The sequence below is a fragment of the Oncorhynchus nerka genome, linkage group LG15, assembly GCF_034236695.1.
Source record: "Oncorhynchus nerka isolate Pitt River linkage group LG15, Oner_Uvic_2.0, whole genome shotgun sequence".
Taxonomy (NCBI): Eukaryota; Metazoa; Chordata; class Actinopteri; order Salmoniformes; family Salmonidae; genus Oncorhynchus; species Oncorhynchus nerka.
This window is the reverse complement of record NC_088410.1, coordinates 81749498-81771205: the sequence shown is the minus strand read 5'-3', so window position 1 is coordinate 81771205 and position 21708 is coordinate 81749498. Positions and strand designations below refer to the sequence as shown.

The window sequence follows — 21708 nt, the reverse complement described above, 5'->3', positions numbered from 1 at the left end:
TTCAACACCATAGTACCCTCAAAGCTCATCACTAAGCTAAGGATCCTGTGACTAAACACCTTCCTCTGTAACTGGATCCTGGACTTCCTGACGGGCCGCCACCAGGTGGTGAGGGTAGGTAGCAACACATCTGCCACGCTGATCCTCAACACTGGAGCTCCACAGGGGTGCGTGCTCAGTCCCCTCCTGTACTCCCTGTTCACCCATGACTGCATGGCCAGGCACGACTCCAACACCATCATTAAGTTTGCAGACAACACAACAGTGGTAGGCCTGATCACTGACAACGACGAGACAGCCTATAGGTAGGAGGTCAGAGACCTGGCCGTCAAAATAACAACCTATCCCTCAACGTAACCAAGACTAAGGAGATGGTTGTGGACTACAGGAAAAGGAGGACCGAGCATGACCCCATTCTCATCGACAGGGCTGTAGTGGAGCAGGTTGAGAGCTTCAAGTTCCTTGGTGTTCACATCAACAACAAACTAGAATGGTCCAAACACACCAAGACAGTCGTGAAGAGGGCACGACAAAGCCTATTCCCCCTCAGGAAACTAAAAAGATTTGGCATGGGTCCTGAGATCCTGAAAAGGTTCTACAGCTGCAACATCGAGAGCATCCTGACTGGTTGCATCACTGCCTGGTACGGAAATTGCTCTGCCTCTGACCGCAAGGCACTACAGAGAGTAGTGCGTACGGCCCAGTACTTCACTTGGGCTAAGCTGCCTGCCATCCAGGACCTCTACACCAGGCGGTGTTAGAGGAAGGCCCTAAAAATGGTCAAAGATGGGTCCGGAGAAGTCTAGGACAAAAAGGCTTCTCAAAAGTTTTTACCCCCAAGCCATAAGACTCCTGAACAGGTAATCAAATGGCTACCCGGACTATTTGAATTTTGTTGTGGGGGTGCTTTGCTGCAGGAGGGACTGGTGCACTTCACAAAATAGATGGCATCATGAGGCAGCAAAATGATGTGGATATATTGAAGCAACATCTCAAGACATCTGTCAGGACGCTAAAACTTGGTCGCAAATGGGTCTTCCAAATGGACAATAACCCCAAGCATACTTCCAAAGTTTTGGCAAAATGGCTTAAGGACAACAAAGTCATGGTATTGGAGTGGCCATCACAAAGCCCTGACCTCAATCCTATAGAAAATTTGTTGGCAGAACTGAAAAAGTGTGTGCAAGCAAGGAGGCCTACAAACCTGACTCAGTTACACCAGCTCTGCCAGGAGGAATGGGCCAAAATTCACCCATTTTTTTTGTGTGTAAGGCTACCTGAAACGTTTGACCCAAGTTGAACAATTTAAAGGCAATGCTACCAAATACTACTGGGAATGTGATGAAAGAAACAAAAGCTGAAATAAATAATTCTGTCTACTATTATTCTGACATTTCACATTCTTAAAATAAAGTGTGATCCTAACCGGCCTAAGACAGGGAATTTTTACTAGGATTAAATGTCAGGAATTATGAAAAACTGAGTTTAAATAAATTTGGCTTAGGTGTATGTAAACTTCCGACTTCAACTGTAGTACATATTACAATTAGCACACATTATGCAGTTAAATTCATTGTTCAAAACAACTGGTCATCAGAACTCGGAAATCTCAGGCTTCTGACTACAAGACAACTGGGAACTCGCAAAAAAGAACGAGCTCCGACCGGGAAAAATCTTTGTTGAGGGCATCTTTCTAGAGCTCCTACTTTCCGACATGAAGGTCACTGACGACATGATTTGACCTTGTTTTTTCCCCAGTTCCCAGTTGTCTTGAAAGTATGTAAGTAGTAGGCAAGCCAGATTTCGGACGCAAAAAGTATTTATTTATTATAATTATTTTAATTGGGGGGGGGGGGACTATCTTAATAGACATAGAAATGACTAAAACTAAATTAAATATGACGTGTTGGGTTACATTACCAACAGTATTTACTAAAGGGCTATCTCTTACAGTGAATCACGGAACAACACCTCTGACCTAAATAGCTTATAGCATCTCCCTCCTAAGCACATCTGGTGTTTGGGTTTAAGTTAAAGATAAGATGTACCCTTGGCATTAGGATATCAGGTCCTGCTTAAATAATGTAAACAAAGCCAGTAGATTAAGGACTTCGGTCATGCTCTGCATGATATGATACTCTGCTCAGCTCACTGACTAACTGAGGTTGTGAGAGTCTCTCAGGTTGTTTAAAGAACATTGGTGCAGTGACATTACGTTATCAGGGCCTGCCTCCGTAGAGCAAAGTATTATTGATGTATGGAATGTTGGGTTTAAGTGTATAAAGTGTGTACCGGTGGACGCTGCTGAGTATGAATCTGGTGTGGGGGAATGAAGGTGGAAATGTTAGACAAGTTGCTAAATTGGAAACCATCAAGTTGAAACTTTAGAGGGAGGAAACTACACGATTCAAGGTTGCTGAGATCACGTCTATTAATTCTGATCACAGTGGCTGAGTTGAAAGCCACAGCAGAATCCAAGGACCTTAGTTAAAACTCCCATCTGATCATGGTTAATTTGATATAAGTAGGAGCCTAACAACTCCTGATCCTGGTTAATTTTATACGAGTAGGAGCCTAACAACTTCATCTGATCCTGGTTAATTTCTATATGAGTAGGAGCCGAACAACTCCATCTGATTCACAGGAACCTTGTTCATGAGCAGGTCCAAAGCCTGGCACAATACCTCAGCTAACCCTTCATGGGTGGTACTGTAAGGCGTTACACAAAATCTCAGCTAACCTGTTAACGGCGATACGGCAAAACAAGGTTGCTATATTCCAGTCAGCGGAGTTTAGCAAAAAGTGTTAGCCTATGTTATGTATAAAAACATATAAAAAATGCCGCTTTAGCAGTAGCTAATAGGGATCCTAATAAAATATGAAATACACAGAGGACCATGTAGTGGTCTTATGGAAAGTTATATTAGGAATTGATATTAGTCATCATAAAGTTATATTAGGGATAGTAATTCAGCAGTCTGACATTCAAAAACAATGGTCGCAGGTGCTCATTCTGAGCTAAATATGTGTCATTGGTTTGACCTGGACAAAATATTATCTTCATGTGCATTACAACTTTCTATGGGGTAAGAGCAACGATCTAAGTTATATGGTTGAGATAGCCAAGGGAATAAAAATAAAATGAATTCACTTTCAATTTAATACTTAATTAAAGGCCTACTTCAAAAAACTAAATCACAAAATATGTATATTTACAGTGTTTTGTACAAATATCTTCACTTTAGATATCACCACGTCGGAAACAAAATTCATCAACAGGTTGTATTCATTGAAATTGTATTCATTGTTCCTGAAAGTTGTTTCTAGTCGCAAATAATGTTGTAGGTTTCAAACCATTGCTTCTAAATTTAAGGGTAAAAATGTGTCTTATCTCATCTTAAAATCTTGGTGAAATGTTATTATCGGTTAATTTAAGTATTCAACTAAATATATATTTCTCTATGATGTCTCACAAAACAAATGTTTTAAACTAATTCAACAAATGGTCATGATATGAAAAAAATATAGAAATATTACACATAAAATACATTATTGCCATGTTATTGTGCACTTCCTGTCAAATAATTCACATGAAAAGTGAACGCTACAGTACAGTGAAATCTCAGCAGTCACCTTAGGCAGGGTAGCCTAATCTGAACAACCAGATTTGATTCCAGAAGGAGACACAATATTGTAAAACAAACAAAAACAAAAGACAAAACTTCTGAACACAATGGGAGGGAAAATCCCACTGTCTTTATCTCAAGGAATAGGCCATAGCAGCACCTAGCGTTGGCTCCAGTAATAACAATGCTACTTTATAAAATGTCAGTGTGATTTGAGCTTGTGGGCAGTGCTAACAACCATGATCATTCTCCTCCATGCTTGAGCTGCTGCTACGCCTGCTGCTGCTGTTGGAGGTGTCTGGGGAAGCTGAGGACAGAAGGGGGTCATTGGATGATATGGGCGACAGGGTGTTGTCCATTAGAATGTCCTTCAGTTTAGTGGATGCTTTGCTGGAGCCATATGCCCCTGGGTCACCTGCATCCACAGGGCTGTCGTTAAAGTGGATGGTACCGTTGTTGAGGTCCAGTGTGGTGGGAGGGGACATGTCGGGACCTGGCAGCTGGTACAGGTCTGAGGGACAGTCTCCTAAGATGGGCTCCTGCTTGATGGCTCGGGCTATCAGCTCAGAGGAGCAGAGGGAAGACGACGGCAGAATTGCAAGACCATGAGCCCGCGCCTGCATCTCCAACTCCTACACAGAAACACACACAGAAAACACATTAACCCACAAAGAGTATTAAAGTACACATTCAAAAGAGTATTAAAGTACAGAAGTACAAAGGTTTTCCCTCAAGGCGCCCCTGTACCATGCCCACTGGCTCCCTCTGGAATGGGGTACCTGTATGCGCAGCATCAGATGGCGGTTGGCATGCTCCAGCCTTCTCTGTCTAAGCTCCACCTCCTTGGCTCTCTGCTGCTCCCTCTGCAGCTTCCTGATGTAGTCCACTGAGGCCTTCAGAATGGTGCCCTTATTCCAGCGCATGTCCCTAGGGACCGCGGGAGACAACAGTCAGTGCATACATGTAGTGTACATGTAGCAACTAAGCAGATCCTTAAACTACATGAACCTTTATGCCATCCGGAAGCAGCCAGAGATTTTTGGTAGGTAAAAAAGATGAATATCCAAAAGTGGTATAAACTGTGCTACTTACGGATCATTAGACTTAGGAATCAGGGTTCCAAGCTCTTTGATTCGATCGTTGATGTTGAACCTTCTCCTTCGTTCAACTACAGGGCGAAGAGACAAAAATTAGGAATCAGTTAAAGTATCGTGAGGATCTGCAAATCAACTCTTGAAAAAGATCAATGTATCCCAAATAACTGACTACTCCTCTTTGCCATAGAAACTCACTTAAGTTGTGGTTGTCCTTTTTTTGTCTCTCCTTGGCCATCGCTCGAACCTCAGCTTTTGGGCGGAAGGGAAACACTTTTGAGTGACAAAAGAAGGTGTCCTATTCCATACATACTCAAGATGATTGCAACCCATTTCTGGCTAAATACCATTCATGTTAGCTATCTTTGCTACAATTTTACTGAGACAGTATATAGATCCATATTGTGTTATATTTTTCAATATGCACAAAATACTTCACAGAGGCCTTTAATGCTGCATTTCATATAACATACCGGTATACAAATTATCCAATCTGAGGTAGATTATTATGAATTCCCATTGGCATTTTAGTTCAGGTACATTAGTGAGCTGCCATGAAAATAGTTTCATAAATGTATTAAAACAATTCAAATGACAATGGCTTAAAAATCTGAAAATCTAGTGACAACGTACCAACTGGAAAGCCCTCGGGCCTTTGGTAGTTGTCAAACTGGCCATAGGATCCAGTATTGTCCAGTACGTGCATCATGCCAGGAGCTGGAGTATTGATAAATTATTTGATCAATTTAATGTATAGCTAACAGTATATTTATGCATTTTACAAATTGTACACAATATTTGTGCATCTTTGCTTCTTTAACTGTCACTACAATGGTTTCACAAATTGAATATAAACATCTTTAAATATTTTTTTATTTGAAAGGGTTGAAATTATTAACAATGGAGCTGCTTTGCTGAGGGTGTTATAATGTGTTATACCCGGTAGACAAAAAACATTAACCTGAGAATTCCCTTTTGATGTTGGATAAGCTACCAGGGCAGGAGTTACTGATGGCAAGTCCATTTGGGGGAAGCCCTTGATTCCCATACATGTCCAGAAGGTTACCAGATACAGGGAGCTGAGGAAATGAACAGAACATTCAATGATTGCAATGCAACAAGTAAGAAAGATATTTATATTCTATAGCATAAAAAGCCTATTCAGTAAATGTGTTGTAGGGCCTGTAGCTATTCCACTCATCACTTGAAAAGTTGTTTAAATTGTAAAGGATGTCAACTTACTGTATTAGTAACCTGGAGTCCTGGGTCCATAAGTCCAAAAATATCCTCATTATAACTTGTTTCCAAGCTAATAATGTCATCGATGACATCATCCATCTGTAATAATGATGGATAACACATTTGAAACCAACCTATATAGTAGTACCAGATTTGTATTAAAATAATGTTCTGATAAACAACATTGAAAGATGTACCAGAAATCTACATGTATTTTGTAATCAGTTTGCCATTTTCATGAAGTTAGTTATAAATCCACTGTGAAATCCAAATGAGAAACCAGGGTGAATGGTACATTGGATCTCTGTGGCATCTCTGTTATGCCTACCTCCTTCTCGCAGTTGGAGCTGAGGGTCAGCAGGGCCATGGGGCTGTTGGGGGCACTGCTGCCTGGGCCGGGGGGCATCCCGTGCTCCGGGGGCTGGCTGGGGCACTGCAGGCTTCCGGCCTGGCTGCCAGGCTTACCCCCAAGGGTTGTGGACAGGTACTGCCTCACCTGCTTCCTCTGGGCCTGCTGGATGTGGTACTTGGTGGGGTTCTCCAGATGGGTCTGTACCTTGGTGGGGGAAAAGGAGAGACATGGAAGGCGATTAACTTTTTTCAGAAGTCAGTTTTATTCAATGTCAGTATTGAGGTAGTCATCTTATCCTATGGAAATGCATAGTTATCCACTGAAATGTGGTTTTGTAAAATGTTGTCTCACAATACAGATCTTTGACATTGTGTGGGTTGGTTTTCAGACTAGAATGCATGCCCGAAGATCAACACACATGGATGTGACACAATCAGAAACAATGGACGGAATCATTTCAATCAGCGCCTCCAGTTATATGCCTCTTTATTTATATTACTCAATGACAGTCAACACACTTAGGACATTGTCATTGATTAGTGAACATTTCTGTTATATTATTCGAAATTCTCAAAACAAACATAGTATTGTAATATACTATAAATATAGTAATACTGCATCCTGATAGAAAACCAAACCAAAAAAACAGTTCAGTAGCACATCTCACCTGGTAATGGCTGTATTCAAGCATCTCCAACATATTGTCATTTGTATGATAGTATGTATCAGATATTCCCTTGTTCTGGTCAGTCAACTGTGTGGACACAGGGCTAACATGAAAATAAGAGGACAGACTTGGTCAGTTGAACTTATTAAAGAAAAACCCCTCATGAGTTATGTAAGTTAGGAGACAGGGGGAGGATACCAGGGCTCATCCTCCCTGTGTTGTTCTAGTTAAACTGAGAATTTATGTCTTCACAGGGTTCATTTGACGTCAACATCTCTGTCTCACAAAGGACCCTTTCTGCTGGTGGGTTACTAGTCTCCAAACTGAAACTCGCTCACGGCTAACTAACGTTTCATCTTTAGTTCCGCTCATCTAGTATAAAACATAATTTGTTCTGAGAACACGGAATACAATTGACACCACTGTTCCATTACAAACAGAGCATATGAAAAGATAAATCCCAAAATGTAGCAGCATTTTTAAACAGATTGTCCATCCCCCTACCAACTTTTGGTGTTAAGTATTTAAGCACTAGTCTGAGTGGTTCGCAAATGGTGTGCCAGGATCCACTAGTCAACTAAGTCATAGCCAGTTCCTACTTAGTCTGCCACTTAAGAGGCCACTAGGGTTAAAAATACAAAAAATGTGCCACAGGCATGGCACAATAATGGAATCACTGCTGGCTTGAAACCTCTGGAATATGACATTACCAGAAACAAATATAACTGTGTAATTAGGAACATTAACATTAACATTAATCTATGCCAAAGTTCAATAGTTGATCCAGATCACTAGGCCTGTATGCTAATAAAGTTCAACACTGCTTAGTGACATTTGTTATATCTGGTTTTCAGAAGACACATGGCCATTCATGGTTCCAAAACCATGTCAAATATAAATAAATAAAGACAATATAAGTAGTTGTATCTAACACAAGGAGCAACTGTACTGTATATAAATGAATCAGTTAAGATTCATATAAACAGCATATTCTCACTCTCACACCCTTCTATAGAAAGATCATTGGTTTTGACTGGTTTTGGCCTGTCTCTGCATGTGTATAGAAGCTATGAGCAAAGTGTGAGTCTATATGCCCACTGGGATTTCCACTATGCAAAAAACAAAGAAACTATTAGCTAATTCATAGAACTATTCATGTTTAGTATAGAGGAATATGCAACCAAAAATTGTAGAATAAAAATAAATCAAAACAATTCATCTACAAATCGTTCCAAAAATCTATTATCATAAATGTTGAGCTCACATCTGACCATTCTATTCTAACAAAGCTGGCCCATTATTCTGGGACAGTAATTTAGAGTTATACAGCAGGCGTCATGCCTGGAGCCAACACGTGTGATGTTGCACACATCTCTCTCTCTCTCGCTCTCTCTCTCCACATTACTATTAGTAATTAGATGTAGTTCTTCTCTAGCTACCTGTCAACAGTATATTATGTTGCCACTCCTTGCACCCTTAAGCACATACAGTGGATGCCTATACATACATGCTTTCACACAGGTCATAGTAATCAAGTTGTCATACATTAAAGTATTGTTTTGCTTGAATGTACTTCTTTAAAATATCACACAGAATGTAGATACATGTGTGTGCAGACTGTGCACATATCAGTGTCTATTGCCTTAGTTAAATAAAGGCTAACACCACAACCTCACCACTGACCAATCAGATCTACCTGACAAAGACGGTGTATACTGAGAATGAAGAAGGAACCCTTAGCAAAACATAAATAAAACTTAGAAAGACTCCACAAGGCACATGCTTGACCAGTAGCACTATACAGTAATTAATCTGTCTTTATCGTCCTTTATACATTGTAGCCTTTGGATTTATCCGAAAAACCACAATAATATGTTTGTTCCAGGTTTATTTAACCATTGTACAAGTTTGTTAAAGGCCCAGTGCAGTCCAAAGTGTGATTTTCTTGTGTTCTATACAGTGGGGCAAAAAAGTATTTAGTCAGCAACCAATTGTGCAAGTTCTCCCACTTAAAAAGATGAGAGAGTCCTGTAATTTTCATCATAGGTACACTTCAACTATGATATACAAAATGAGAGAAAAAAAATCCAGAAAATCACATTGTAGGATTTTAATGAATTTTTTATGAATTTATTTGCAAATTATGGTGGAAAATAAGTATTTGGTCAATAACAAAAGTTTATCTCAATAATTTGTTATATACCCTTTGTTGGCAATGACAGAGGTCAAATGTTTTCTGTAAGTTTTCACAAGGTTTTCACACACTGTTGCTGGTATTTTGGCCCATTCCTCCATGCAGATCTCCTCTAGAGCAGTGATGTTTTGGGGCTGTTGCTGGGCAACACGGACTTTCAACTCCCTCCAAAGATTTTCTATGGGGTTGAGATCTGGAGACTGGTTAGGCCACTCCAGGACCTTGAAATGCTTCTTACGAAGCCACTCCTTCGTTGCCCGGGCGGTGTGATGGGATCATTGTCATGCTGAAAGACCCAGCCACGTTTCATCTTCAATGCCCTTGCTGATGGAAGGAGGTTTTCACTCAAAATCTCACGATACATGGCCCCATTCATTCTTTCCTTTACACGGATCAGTCGTCCTGGTCCCTTTGCAGAAAAACAGCCCCAAAGCATGATGTTTCCACCCCCATGCTTCACAGTAGGTATTACATTTACATTTAAGTCATTTAGCAGACGCTCTTATCCAGAGCGACTTACAAATTGGTGCGTTCACCTTATGATGCAACTCAGCATTCTTTGTCCTCCAAACACGACGATTTGAGTTTTTACCAAAAAGTTCTATTTTGGTTTCATCTGACCATATGACATTCTCCCAATCTTCTTCTGGATCATCTAAATGCTCTCCAGCAAACTTCAGACGGGCCTGGACATGTACTGGCTTAAGCAGGGGGACACGTCTGGCACTGCAGGATTTGAGTCCCTGGCAGCGTAGTGTGTTACTGATGGTAAGCTTTGTTACTTTGGTCCGAGCTCTCTGCAGGTCATTCACTAGGTCCCCCCGTGTGGTTCTGGGATTTCTGCTCACCGTTCTTGTGATCATTTTGACCCCACGGGGTGAGATCTTGCGTGGAGCTCCAGATCGAGGGAGATTATCAGTGGTCTTGTATGTCTTCCCATTTCCTAATAATTGCTCCCACAGTTGATTTATTCAAACCAAGCTGCTTACCTATTGCAGATTCAGTCTTCCCAGCCTGGTGCAGGTCTACAATTGTGTTTCTGGTGTCCTTTGACAGCTCTTTGGTCTTGGCCATAGTGGAGTTTGGAGTGTGACTGTTTGAGGTTGTGGACAGGTGTCTTTTATACTGATAACAAGTTCAAACAGGTGCCATTAATACAGGTAACGAGTGGAAGACAGAGGAGCCTCTTAAAGAAGAAGTTACAAGTCTGTGAGAGACAGAAATCTTGCTTGTTTCTAGGTGACCAAATACTTATTTTCCACCATAATTTGCAAATACATTTTTAAAAAATCCTACAATGTGATTTTCTGGATTTTCTTTCCTCATTTTGTCTGTCATAGTTGAAGTGTACCTATGATGAAAATTACAGGCCTCTCTCATCTTTTTAAGTTGGAGAACTTGCACAATTGGTGGCTGACTAAATACTTTTTTGCCCCACTGTATATATTTCCACAGGTTGTAATAATATTGTGAATTTGTAAAAATGATAATAATGCCCTTTTAGTAAAAGAGCACCTGAAATTTCTGCCTGTTTTGGTAGGATGGAGTTTTGGCCTGCCTGGTGTTATCATCAGGTGAAAAATTATCTAATAGGAAATAAGAAAGAGAGTTCCAATAGAATAGCATAGAATAGAATAAGAAAGAGAGTTCCAATAGAATAGAATAGAATAAGAAAGAGAGTTCCAATAGAATAGAATAGAATAAGAAAGAGTTCCAATAGAATATAATAAAACAGATATTCCAATAGAATAGAATAGAATAAGATAGAGAGTTCCAATAGAATATAATAAAAAATATAATTCCAATAGCATAGAATAGAATAGAATAAGAAAGAGAGTTCCAATAGAATAAGAAAGAGAGTTCCAATAGAATATAATAAAAACGATAATTCCAATAGCATAGAATAGAATAAAATAAAAAAGATCATTCCAATAGCATAGAATAGAATAAGAAAGAGAGTTCCAATAGAATATAATAAAAAATATAATTCCAATAGCATAGAATAGAATAAAACATATAATTCCAATAGCATAGAATAGAATAGAATAAGAGTTCCAATAGAATATAATAAAAAAGATAATTCCAATAGCATAGAATAGAATAGAATAAAAAATATAATTCCAATAGCATAGAATAGAATAGAATAAGAAAGAGTTCCAAACCTCTCTGCCAATAACAGCTGGTTTTCAGTATTCCCCTCCCCACTCCAACCACTCCTAGACAGTCATAGCAAATGTGTTGCTTGAGAAATTGCTCTTTGCTAAGAAGCTATTTTGTTTATTTTGAACATTTGAACTGAAAACAATCACAGTAAGGTGCTTAGTTGTCACCCAGAAATGATTTGACATTGAGATAAAAACAGCTGCATTGGATCTTTAAGTTCTGCATGCCCTTCGAGCCATGCACACCATAATATGCTGCCCTTCGAGCCATGCACACCATAATATGCTGCACTAGTCGAGATGTAATTCTTGGAAATAACCCTTGAAAAGAAAAATGGAGCTCAATATCTTTAACATAGAATGTCCTTTCTAATTTAGGAACTTCTGTTTACTAAGCTGTTCAGCGCTGTACACCATTATGTCAAAGAGACAAACATTGTTCTGAATGGGTCAAAGTGTAAACCCAAAAAAATAAATGTGTCTTTCTCTGTCTGAAAAAAAGAGATAAGGATAGAAGCCTAGTCATTACAACACACTAAACTGCTGGTCTGAACATGCATATTTCCCCATCGATGTCTCCCAACTACATACTCATTTAATTGACTAGAGAAGTATACAAAATGACTGTGCTAATAGTGCCAACTCTGTGAACCCTTCCACGGATGGGAGGTGAACAAGTTGGTGAAGGAACTGCGCAGCCGAGTCCAAATTCATGAGGATCCTCACACGAGATAAAGCGATGTCAATAGCCGCTCTAACTAACGTAAAGGTCTACCATTCCCTCCTAAACAGTATCATGCCTTTGTTGGGATTACTGGAAACCGTGACTTGGAGTGGAGGAATGGCCTTCCAGATAGAGATAGAGAGGTGAAGCACATGCAGGGGAAGTGCCCTACGGCCTGGCAGAACCTTCACCGATAATAACCCAGAGAAAGATCTCTTTGTGCTAACATAGTAGAGGATGTCTTTGTTCCGCCCTCATTTTGTGGCCTTTTCCTTCAGCCAAACCTTTGGGTTAAGACACATACGTGAAGAAGAGCAGTATTCCTCATCTCCCCACAGCGACTTTACCCCTCTTTTATTTATAGCCTCTTCGCGAGACGGAGGTTTATCACCTACTTGCAGAGAGCACATGGGCTTACATTGATGGCTATAGCCACTGGCTGCCATGATCCCTTGGCCCCTGTATAACTACTTGTACACACTGCTGAGGAAAAACTCTTGACTATTTATCAAACTGCATTTAACAAATGTTATTCTCCAACTAAAGTAACTTAAAGTATAGTTTACTATACATTACCACCTCACATTCTTCTAATCAGAGAGACAATGTAACTATTATGTTTATTTCAGAAATCTTTGTAGGGTATCATAGCCCTACTATTGACCTGCAGACCCTTTCTTGCTCTATGTTAAAACTGTCTGTTGTCTGGATGATAGCCCCTTTGCCTAAAATGGGATACTCTGAGGTCTTATCCTAACTTGAGACATAAGTGTTCACATGCATCAGGCTGCCACTAATCTTGTATTTCCATGAAAATTTGACATTAGGGTGCCCTGGTGCCATGCAGTCTAGAGCATAAAACTGGACCAGAAACCAGTCAATGGACACAAGAGAGGTTCATGCCCCATGATATATTCCTAAATGACCCTTCAGGCTTCATATCACCAGTCCTGGCAAAACCTTATCTCCCCCAAAAAACATATGTTTGCTTTCTTTGGACTATTCTTTAATGGTGGGGTGGTGAGTCGGGAAGCAGGTGAAATGTTTTAATAAAACAACAAAACCAAGAACACGACACTAACATAAGGCATAACGCTGATACACAAGAACAACACCAACTGGTGAGTGAACCTGGGAGAGTGACATACACTGCTCAAAAAAATAAAGGGAACACTTAAACAACACAATGTAACTCCAAGTCGATCACACTTCTGTGAAATCAAACTGTCCACTTAGGAAGCAACACTGATTGACAATAAATTTCACATGCTGTTGTGCAAATGGAATAGACAACAAGTGGAAATTATAGGCAATTAGCAAGACACCCCCAATAAAGGAGTGGTTCTGCAGGTGGTGACCACATACCACTTCTCAGTTCCTACGCTTCCTGGCTGATGTTTTGGTCACTTTTGAATGCTGGCGGTGCTTTCACTCTAGTGGTAGCATGAGACGGAGTCTACAACCCACACAAGTGGCTCAGGTAGTGCAGCTCATCCAGGATGGAACATTAATGCGAGCTGTGGCAAGAAGGTTTGCTGTGTCTGTCAGCGTAGTGTCCAGAGCATGGAGGCGCTACCAGGAGACAGGCCAGTACATCAGGAGACGCGGAGGAGGCCGTAGGAGGGCAACAACCCAGCAGCAGGACCGCTACCTCCGCCTTTGTGCAAGGAGGAGCAGGAGGAGCACTGCCAGAGCCCTGCAAAATGACCTCCAGCAGGCCAGAAATGTGCATGTGTCTGCTCAAATGGTCAGAAACAGACTCCATGAGGGTGGTATGAGGGCCCGACGTCCACAGGTGGGGGTTGTGCTTACAGCCCAACACCGTGCAAGATGTTTGGCATTTGCCAGAGAACACCAAGATTGGAAAATTCGCCACATCTTCACAGATGAAAGCAGGTTCACACTGAGCACATGTGACAGACGTGACAGAGTCTGGAGACGCCTTGGAGAACGGTCTGCTGCCTGCAACATCCTCCAGCATGACCGGTTTGGCGGTGGGTCAGCCATGGTGTGGGGTGGCATTTCTTTGGGGGGCCGCACAGCCCTCCATGTGCTCGCCAGAGGTAGCCTGACTGCCATTAGGTACCGAGATGAGATCCTCAGACCCCTTGTGAGACAATATGCTGGTGCGGTTGGCTCTGGGTTCCTCCTAATGCAAGACAATGCTAGACCTCATGTGGCTGGAGTGTGTCAGCAGCCCGCCCGTTCCCCAGACCTGAATCCAATTGAGCACATCTGGGACATCATGTCTCGCTCCATCCACCAACGCCATGTTGCACCATCACAGACTGTCCAGGAGTTGGAGGATGCTTTATTCCAGGTCTGGGAGGAGATCCCTCAGGAGACCCTCCCCCACCTCATCAGGAGCATGCCCATGCGTTGTAGGGAGGTCATACAGGCACGTGGAGAGCACACACACTACTGAGCCTCATTTTGACTTGTTTTAAGGACATTACATCAAAGTTGGATCAGCCTGTAGTGTGGTTTTCCATTTTAATTTTGAGTGTGACTCCAAATCCAGACCTCCATGGGTTGATAAAAGTGGGAGAACTTGCACAATTAGTGGCTGACTAAATACATTTTTGCCCCACTGTACAGGTGACTATTAAATCATTTTTAGGACCAATCTGAATTTTAAACCGCCTGCAACTGCCAGCTTGTTTGGACAGTTGAGGGATGGGGCAGGGGAAACCCAAGCTTATCTCACATTCATAGAAACAGCTAAGTACTAAGCTCATAAGTCATGTGCTGTATAAATTACATTCCTAAAAAAATCTATGGGTATTTATCTTCAACAGCAGAAAGCCTTATAGATTGTGCCTTTAAACCATTTCACAGATGGGATGTATACACTCTTATTCACCCCTTCTTCACTTGGACTTTGATTTCTTAGATGCAGGGTTAAGATATGTGTCAAGGAGGTAGAGATTTGGTGAACAGAGTGGCAGAGAGATACAGCGTGGAAGCTGTTGAGACCAGACAAAACACTGAATGCATATCTGTGAAAGACAGCTCTTCGTTGAAAACAAGAGAGACTTTGTGAGTTTAATTGACCGCTATGTGTTGGGTTCCATCAAAGCCCCAAGGCACTGGGTCTTGCTCTCTAGCCTTCCAGCCCATAGTTACAAGCCTCTGACATTGCAGGCGTGGGAGCTGCTGTGATGACATGGGCTGCTCAGCTAAGAGGATGGCAAACGGACAAAGAGGCGTCTTCTACTTAGACCAGGGGTTGTGCTGTGTGCTATTGGGCCTGTGGCAAGAGAAGTTAACAAGAATGTAACCCTTCTCTGCCCAGAATGGCAAACATTGTCCAATTTATGAGGGATTAAGAAAATGCACTTGCCTAAATTATGAACAAAAGATCTTATGTGTGCAGCCGCGTAAACTCACAGAGCTGGTTTATCATAGCCTGGTATGGGACTATGAGATCTCAGATAAACTTGATATGACAATGTAAGTCCATTAAACAAGGGAGGTCTGATACTGTACATCCTGCCGTAGGGTCAAGAGGCGCAGAATCTATAAATGTGTCATGAGTTCAGCAATGTACTGTAAAGCACTAACACTAAAAATACTAATGAATGCAGAAGGCAGAACATTTGTTCAGTGTGTCTAACATATATACAGTGGGGCAAAAAAGTATTTAGTCAGCCACCAATTGTGCAAGTTCTCCCACTTAAAAAGATGAGAGAGGCCTGTAATTCTCATCATAGGTACACTTCAACTATGACAGAAAAATCTTAGATGCAGGAGGAGACTCTGCTAGCTAGCCAACAGCTAGCCAACGTCTACCGAACAGAACTTCTGCACTCAACAATCCGGTCGCATTTCGCTTCGCTCCACAGGTAGTATCACATTTTTCATTTCATTTCATTACAGTACAACGGCTTGATTTGTTTGATCGTAGCTAGCATAGCTAGCTAGCCGTTTTGTATCAAAGATAATTGTGTAGTCTAGAGCGACTTCCTAGGTTAGTTAGCCAGCTATTGTCGTTCTTTTAACGCAACGTAACGTAATCAACACTGCTAGCTAGCCAGCTAGCCCCGAATAGCAGCACAGTAGAAACTATTACACTTAACGGAACGACTTGATTAGTGTAGTGTCAACAACGCAGCCAATGCCAACTAGCCTACTTAGTCAACAACGCAGCCTCTGCCAGCTAAAGCCTACTTCAGCAGTACTGTATCATTTTAATCATTTTAGTCAATAAGATTCTTGCTACCTGTAAGCTTAACTCTCTGAACACTCGTGAGTGTAGTCCACTTGTCATTCCAATCTCCTTTGCATTAGCGTCCTCTTGTGTAGCCTGTCAACTATGTGTCTGTCTATCCCTGTTCTCTCCTCTCTGCACAGACCATACAAACGCTCCACACCGCGTGGCAAGACCCTAATCTGGTGGTCCCAGCGCGCACGACCCACGTGGAGTTCCAGGTCTCCGGTAGCCTCTGGAACTGCCGATCTGCGGCCAACAAGGCAGAGTTCATCTCCGCCTATGTCTCCCTCCAGTCCTCGACTTCTTGGCACTGACGGAAACATGGATCACCACAGACAACACTGCTACTCCTACTGCTCTCTTCGTCTGCCCACGTGTTCTCGCACACCCCGAGAGCTTCTGGTCAGCGGGGTGGTGGCACCGGGATCCTCATCTCTCCCAAGTGGTCATTCTCTCTTTCTCCCCTTACCCATCTGTCTATCGCCTCCTTTGAATTCCATGCTGTCACAGTTACCAGCCCTTTCAAGCTTAACATCCTTATCATTTATCGCCCTCCAGGTTCCTCGGAGAGTTCATCAATGAGCTTGATGCCTTGATAAGCTCCTTTCCTGAGGACGGCTCACCTCTCACAGTTCTGGGCGACTTTAACCTCCCCACGCCTACCTTTGACTCATTCCTCTCTGCCTCCTTCTTTCCACTCCTCTCTCTTTGACCTCACCCTCTCACCTTCCCCCTACTCACAAGGCAGGAAATACGCTTTACCTCATCTTTACTAGATGCTGTTCTTCCACTAACCTCGCTCCTCCAAGTCTCCGACCACTACCTTGTATCCTTTTCCCTCTCGCTCTCATCCAACACTTCCCACACTGCCCCTACTGGATGGTATCGCGCCCGTCCCAACCTTCGCTCTCTCTCCCCCCGCTACTCTCTCCTCTTCCATCCTATCATCTCTTCCCTCTGCTCAAACCTTCTCAACCTATCTCCTGATTCTTCCTCCTCAACCCTCCTCTCCTCCCTTTCTGCATCCTTTGACTCTCTATGTCCCCTATCCTCCAGGCCGGCTCGGTCTTCCCTCCCGCTCCGTGGCTCGACGACTCATTGCGAGCTCACAGAACAGGGCCTAGCGGAAATGGAGGAAAATCATCTCCCTGCGGACCTGACATCCTTTCACTCCCTCCTCTCTACATTTTCCTCTTCTCTCTCTGCTGCTAAAGCCACTTTCTACCACTCTAAATTCCAAGCATCTGCCTCTAACCCTAGGAAGCTCTTTGCAACCTTCTCCTCCCTCCTGAATCCTCCTCCCCTCCCCCCTCCTCCCTCTCTGCAGATGACTTCGTCAACCATTTTGAAAAGAAGGTCGAAATCCGATCCTCGTTTGCTAAGTCAAACGACACCGCTGGTTCTGCTCACACTGCCCTACCCTGTGCTCTGACCTCTTTCTCCCCTCTCTCTCCAGATGAAATCTCGCGTCTTGTGACGGCCGGCCGCCCCTACAACCTGCCCGCTTGACCCTATCCCCTCCTCTCTTCTCCAGACCATTTCCGGAGACCTCCTCCCCTACCTCACCTCGCTCATCAACTCATCCCTGACCGCTGGCTACGTCCCTTCCGTCTTCAAGAGAGCGAGAGTTGCACCCCTTCTGAAAAAACCTACACTCGATCCCTCCGATGTCAACAACTACAGACCAGTATCCCTTCTTTCTTTTCTCTCCAAAACTCTTGAACGTGCCGTCCTTGGCCAGCTCTCCCGCTATCTCTCTCAGAATGACCTTCTTGATCCAAATCAGTCAGGTTTCAAGACTAGTCATTCAACTGAGACTGCTCTTCTCTGTATCACGGAGGCGCTCCGCACTGCTAAAGCTAACTCTCTCTCCTCTGCTCTCATCCTTCTAGACCTATCGGCTGCCTTCGATACTGTGAACCATCAGATCCTCCTCTCCACCCTCTCCGAGTTGGGCATCTCTCCGGCGCGGCCCACGCTTGATTGCGTCCTACCTGACAGGTCGCTCCTACCAGGTGGCGTGGCGAGAAAACACCACGTGCTCTCACCACTGGTGTCCCCCAGGGCTCTGTTCTAGGCCCTCTCCTATTCTCGCTATACACCAAGTCACTTGGCTCTGTCATAACCTCACATGGTCTCTCCTATCATTGCTATGCAGACGACACACAATTAATCTTCTCCTTTCCCCCTTCTGATGACCAGGTGGCGAATCGCATCTCTGCATGTCTGGCAGACATATCCGTGTGGATGACGGATCACCACCTCAAGCTGAACCTGGCAAGACGGAACTGCTCTTCCTCCCGGGAAGGACTGCCCGCTCCATGATCTCGCCATCACGGTTGACAACTCCATTGTGTCCTCCTCCCAGAGCGCTAAGAACCTTGGCGTGATCCTGGACAACACCCTGTCGTTCTCAACTAACATCAAGGCGGTGGCCCGTTCCTGTAGGTTCATGCTCTACAACATCCGAGAGTACACCCTGCCTCACACAGGAAGCGGCGCAGGTCCTAATCCAGGCACTTGTCATCTCCCGTCTGGATTACTGCAACTCGCTGTTGGCTGGGCTCCCTGCCTGTGCCATTAAACCCCTACAACTCATCCAGAACGCCGCAAACCTCCCAAGTTCTCTCACGTCACCCCGCTCCTCCGCTCCCTCCACTGGCTTCCAGTTGAAGCTCGCATCCGCTACAAGACCATGGTGCTTGCCTACGGAGCTGTGAGGGGAACGGCACCTCAGTACCTCCAGGCTCTGATCAGGCCCTACACCCAAACAAGGGCACTGCGTTCATCCACCTCTGGCCTGCTCGCCTCCCTACCACTGAGGAAGTACAGTTCCCGCTCAGCCCAGTCAAAACTGTTCGCTGCTCTGGCCCCCCAATGGTGGAACAAACTCCTCACGACGCCAGGACAGCGGAGTCAATCACCACCTTCCGAGACACCTGAAACCCCACCTCTTTAAGGAATACCTAGGATAGGATAAAGTAATCCCTCTCACCCCCTCCCCTGAAAAGATTTAGATGCACTACTGTTCCACTGGAGGTCATAAGGTGAATGCACCAATTTGTAAGTCGCTCTGGATAAGAGCGTCTGCTAAATGACTTAAATGTAAAAATGTAAAAAATGAGGGAAAAAATCCAGAAAATCACATTGTAGGATTTTTTATGAATTTATTTGCAAATTATGGTGGAAAATAGGTATTTGGTCACCTACAAACAAGCAAGATTTCTGGCTCTCACAGACCTGTAACTTCTTCTTTAAGAGGCTCCTCTGTCCTCCACTCGTTACCTGTATTAATGGCACCTGTTTGAACTTGTTATCAGTATAAAAGACACCTGTCCACAACCTCAAACAGTCACACTCCAAACTCCACTATGGCCAAGACCAAAGAGCTGTCAAAGGACACCAGAAACAAAATTGTAGACCTGCACCAGGCTGGGAAGACTGAATCTGCAATAGGTAAGCAGCTTGGTTTGAATAAATCAACTGTGGGAGCAATTATTAGGAAATGGGAAGACATACAAGACCACTGATAATCTCCCTCGATCTGGGGCTCCACACAAGATCTCACCCCGTGGGGTCAAAATGATCACAAGAACGGTGAGCAGAAATCCCAGAACCACACGGGGGGACCTAGTGAATGACCTGCAGAGACCTGGGACCAAAGTAACAAAGCCTACCATCAGTAACGCACTACGACGCCAGGGACTCAAATCCTGCAGTGCCAGACGTGTCCCCCTGCTTTATCCAGTACATGTCCAGGCCCGTCTGAAGTTTGCTAGAGAGCATTTGGATGATCCAGAAGAAGATTGGGAGAATGTCATATGGTCAGATGAAACCAAAATAGAACTTTTTGGTAAAAACTCAACTCGTCGTGTTTGGAGGACAAAGAATGCTGAGTTGCATCCAAAGAACACCATACCTACTGTGAAGCATGGGGGTGGAAACATCATGCTTTGGGGCTGTTTTTCTGCAAAGGGACCAGGACGACTGATCCGTGTAAAGGAAAGAATGAATGGGGCCATGTATCGTGAGATTTTGAGTTAAAACCTCCTTCCATTAGCAAGGGCATTGAAGATGAAACGTGGCTGGGTCTTACAGCATGACGATGATCCCAAACACACCGCCCGGGCAACGAAGAAGTGGCTTCGTAAGAAGCATTTCAAGGTCCTGGAGTGGCCTAGCCAGTCTCCAGATCTCAACCCCATAGAAAATCTTTGGAGGGAGTTGAAAGTCCGTGTTGCCCAGCAACAGCCCCAAAACATCACTGCTCTAGAGGAGATCTGCATGGAAGAATGGGCCAAAATACCAGCAACAGTGTGTGTAAACCTTGCGAAGACTTACAGAAAACATTTGACCTCTGTCATTGCCACAAAGGGTATATAACAAAGTATTGCAATAAACTTTTGTTATTGACCAAATACTTATTTTCCACCATAATTTGCAAATAAATCCTACAATGTGATTTTCTGGATTTTTTTCCCTCATTTTGTCTGTCACAGTTGAAGTGTACTATGATGAAAATTACAAGCCTCTCTCATCTTTTTAAGTGGGAGAACTTGCACAATTGGTGGCTGACTAAATACTTTTTTGTCCCACTGTATATTTTAAACTACTCGGTGAATCAAAAGTGGAGGCTGCAATGCATTTATCAAATCTGAAACCATATCCCCCATCACGCCTCAGCTGGTCCTCTGTAACTCAGTTGGTAGAGCATGGCAGGTGCAATGCCAAGATTTTGGGTTAGGGACCACCCATACGTAAAACCAGGACCACCCATACGTAAAACGCATGCACGCATGACTGTAAATTGTGTCTGATAAATGGCATATATTTTGAGCAATGTTCCCTCTAATTTTTGGGGGCACTGAGCAAATTGTAGGCCTTGTGGTCGGAAACTTGAGAGAATTTTGTGCAACTTCTGGCGCGTTTACAGTGAACATTGGAGCTGTACCCTTACAGTTTTAGACAGTAGCCAATAGGCTATTGTGGCTATTTGAGTATAATGTTGGCCTACCAACAAAACCAATGGAGCAAATCCCATAACATTTTCAAATGGAAATAGCTTTTGATTTTTACGATATAGCCTACAGTAGCCTATATGTGGTGGTCATTGCAGGTCTACATTGCATGATACTTTTTAAAAACGTTTTTACATTATGAAGGGCTTGACATTAATTCATAATTTTTTACTTGGTCTGTAACACCATGGGCCAACTAGGGGACTGTAAATTGCATTGTGTTGTATGATGCAAGAAATCACTTTACAAAATAAAATGTATTATTATTACCATACAGAACATCTGCCTATTAGCTTATTTGCAAATTCAAGTCTGTCTCAAAATATAAAACTGCCTCTTTAATTAAGACATAAGCTTTTTACCTGACTGGCTTTTCAAAGACAGCATGAAATGTAGCCTTCAGGTTTTGTGCTCTTGTA

At 43.1% G+C, this 21708-nt stretch overlaps 1 protein-coding gene across 4 annotated transcripts in view; it reads right to left on the bottom strand.

The window, feature by feature from the left end:
* Positions 1–3142: 3142 nt before the first annotated feature.
* The window catches only part of LOC115143399 (microphthalmia-associated transcription factor-like), a 39833-nt gene continuing 21267 nt past the window's right edge, over positions 3143–21708 (bottom strand). For 2 of the 4 annotated variants that reach the window (XM_029683787.2, XM_065001945.1), the window contains exons 2-9: positions 6288–6515; positions 5963–6058; positions 5682–5799; positions 5354–5437; positions 4919–4972; positions 4719–4794; positions 4406–4553; positions 3143–4258 (exon numbers count right to left, since the gene is read on the bottom strand). In XM_029683787.2, coding sequence (XP_029539647.1) covers positions 3857–4258; positions 4406–4553; positions 4719–4794; positions 4919–4972; positions 5354–5437; positions 5682–5799; positions 5963–6058; positions 6288–6515 — 1206 coding nt within the window. In that variant the 3' untranslated portion in view covers positions 3143–3856. Of the gene's footprint in view, positions 4259–4405; positions 4554–4718; positions 4795–4918; positions 4973–5353; positions 5438–5681; positions 5800–5962; positions 6059–6287; positions 6516–6978; positions 8950–21708 lie in introns of those variants that run through there. The other 2 variants (XM_029683789.2, XM_029683788.2) reach the window with 2 other exon arrangements.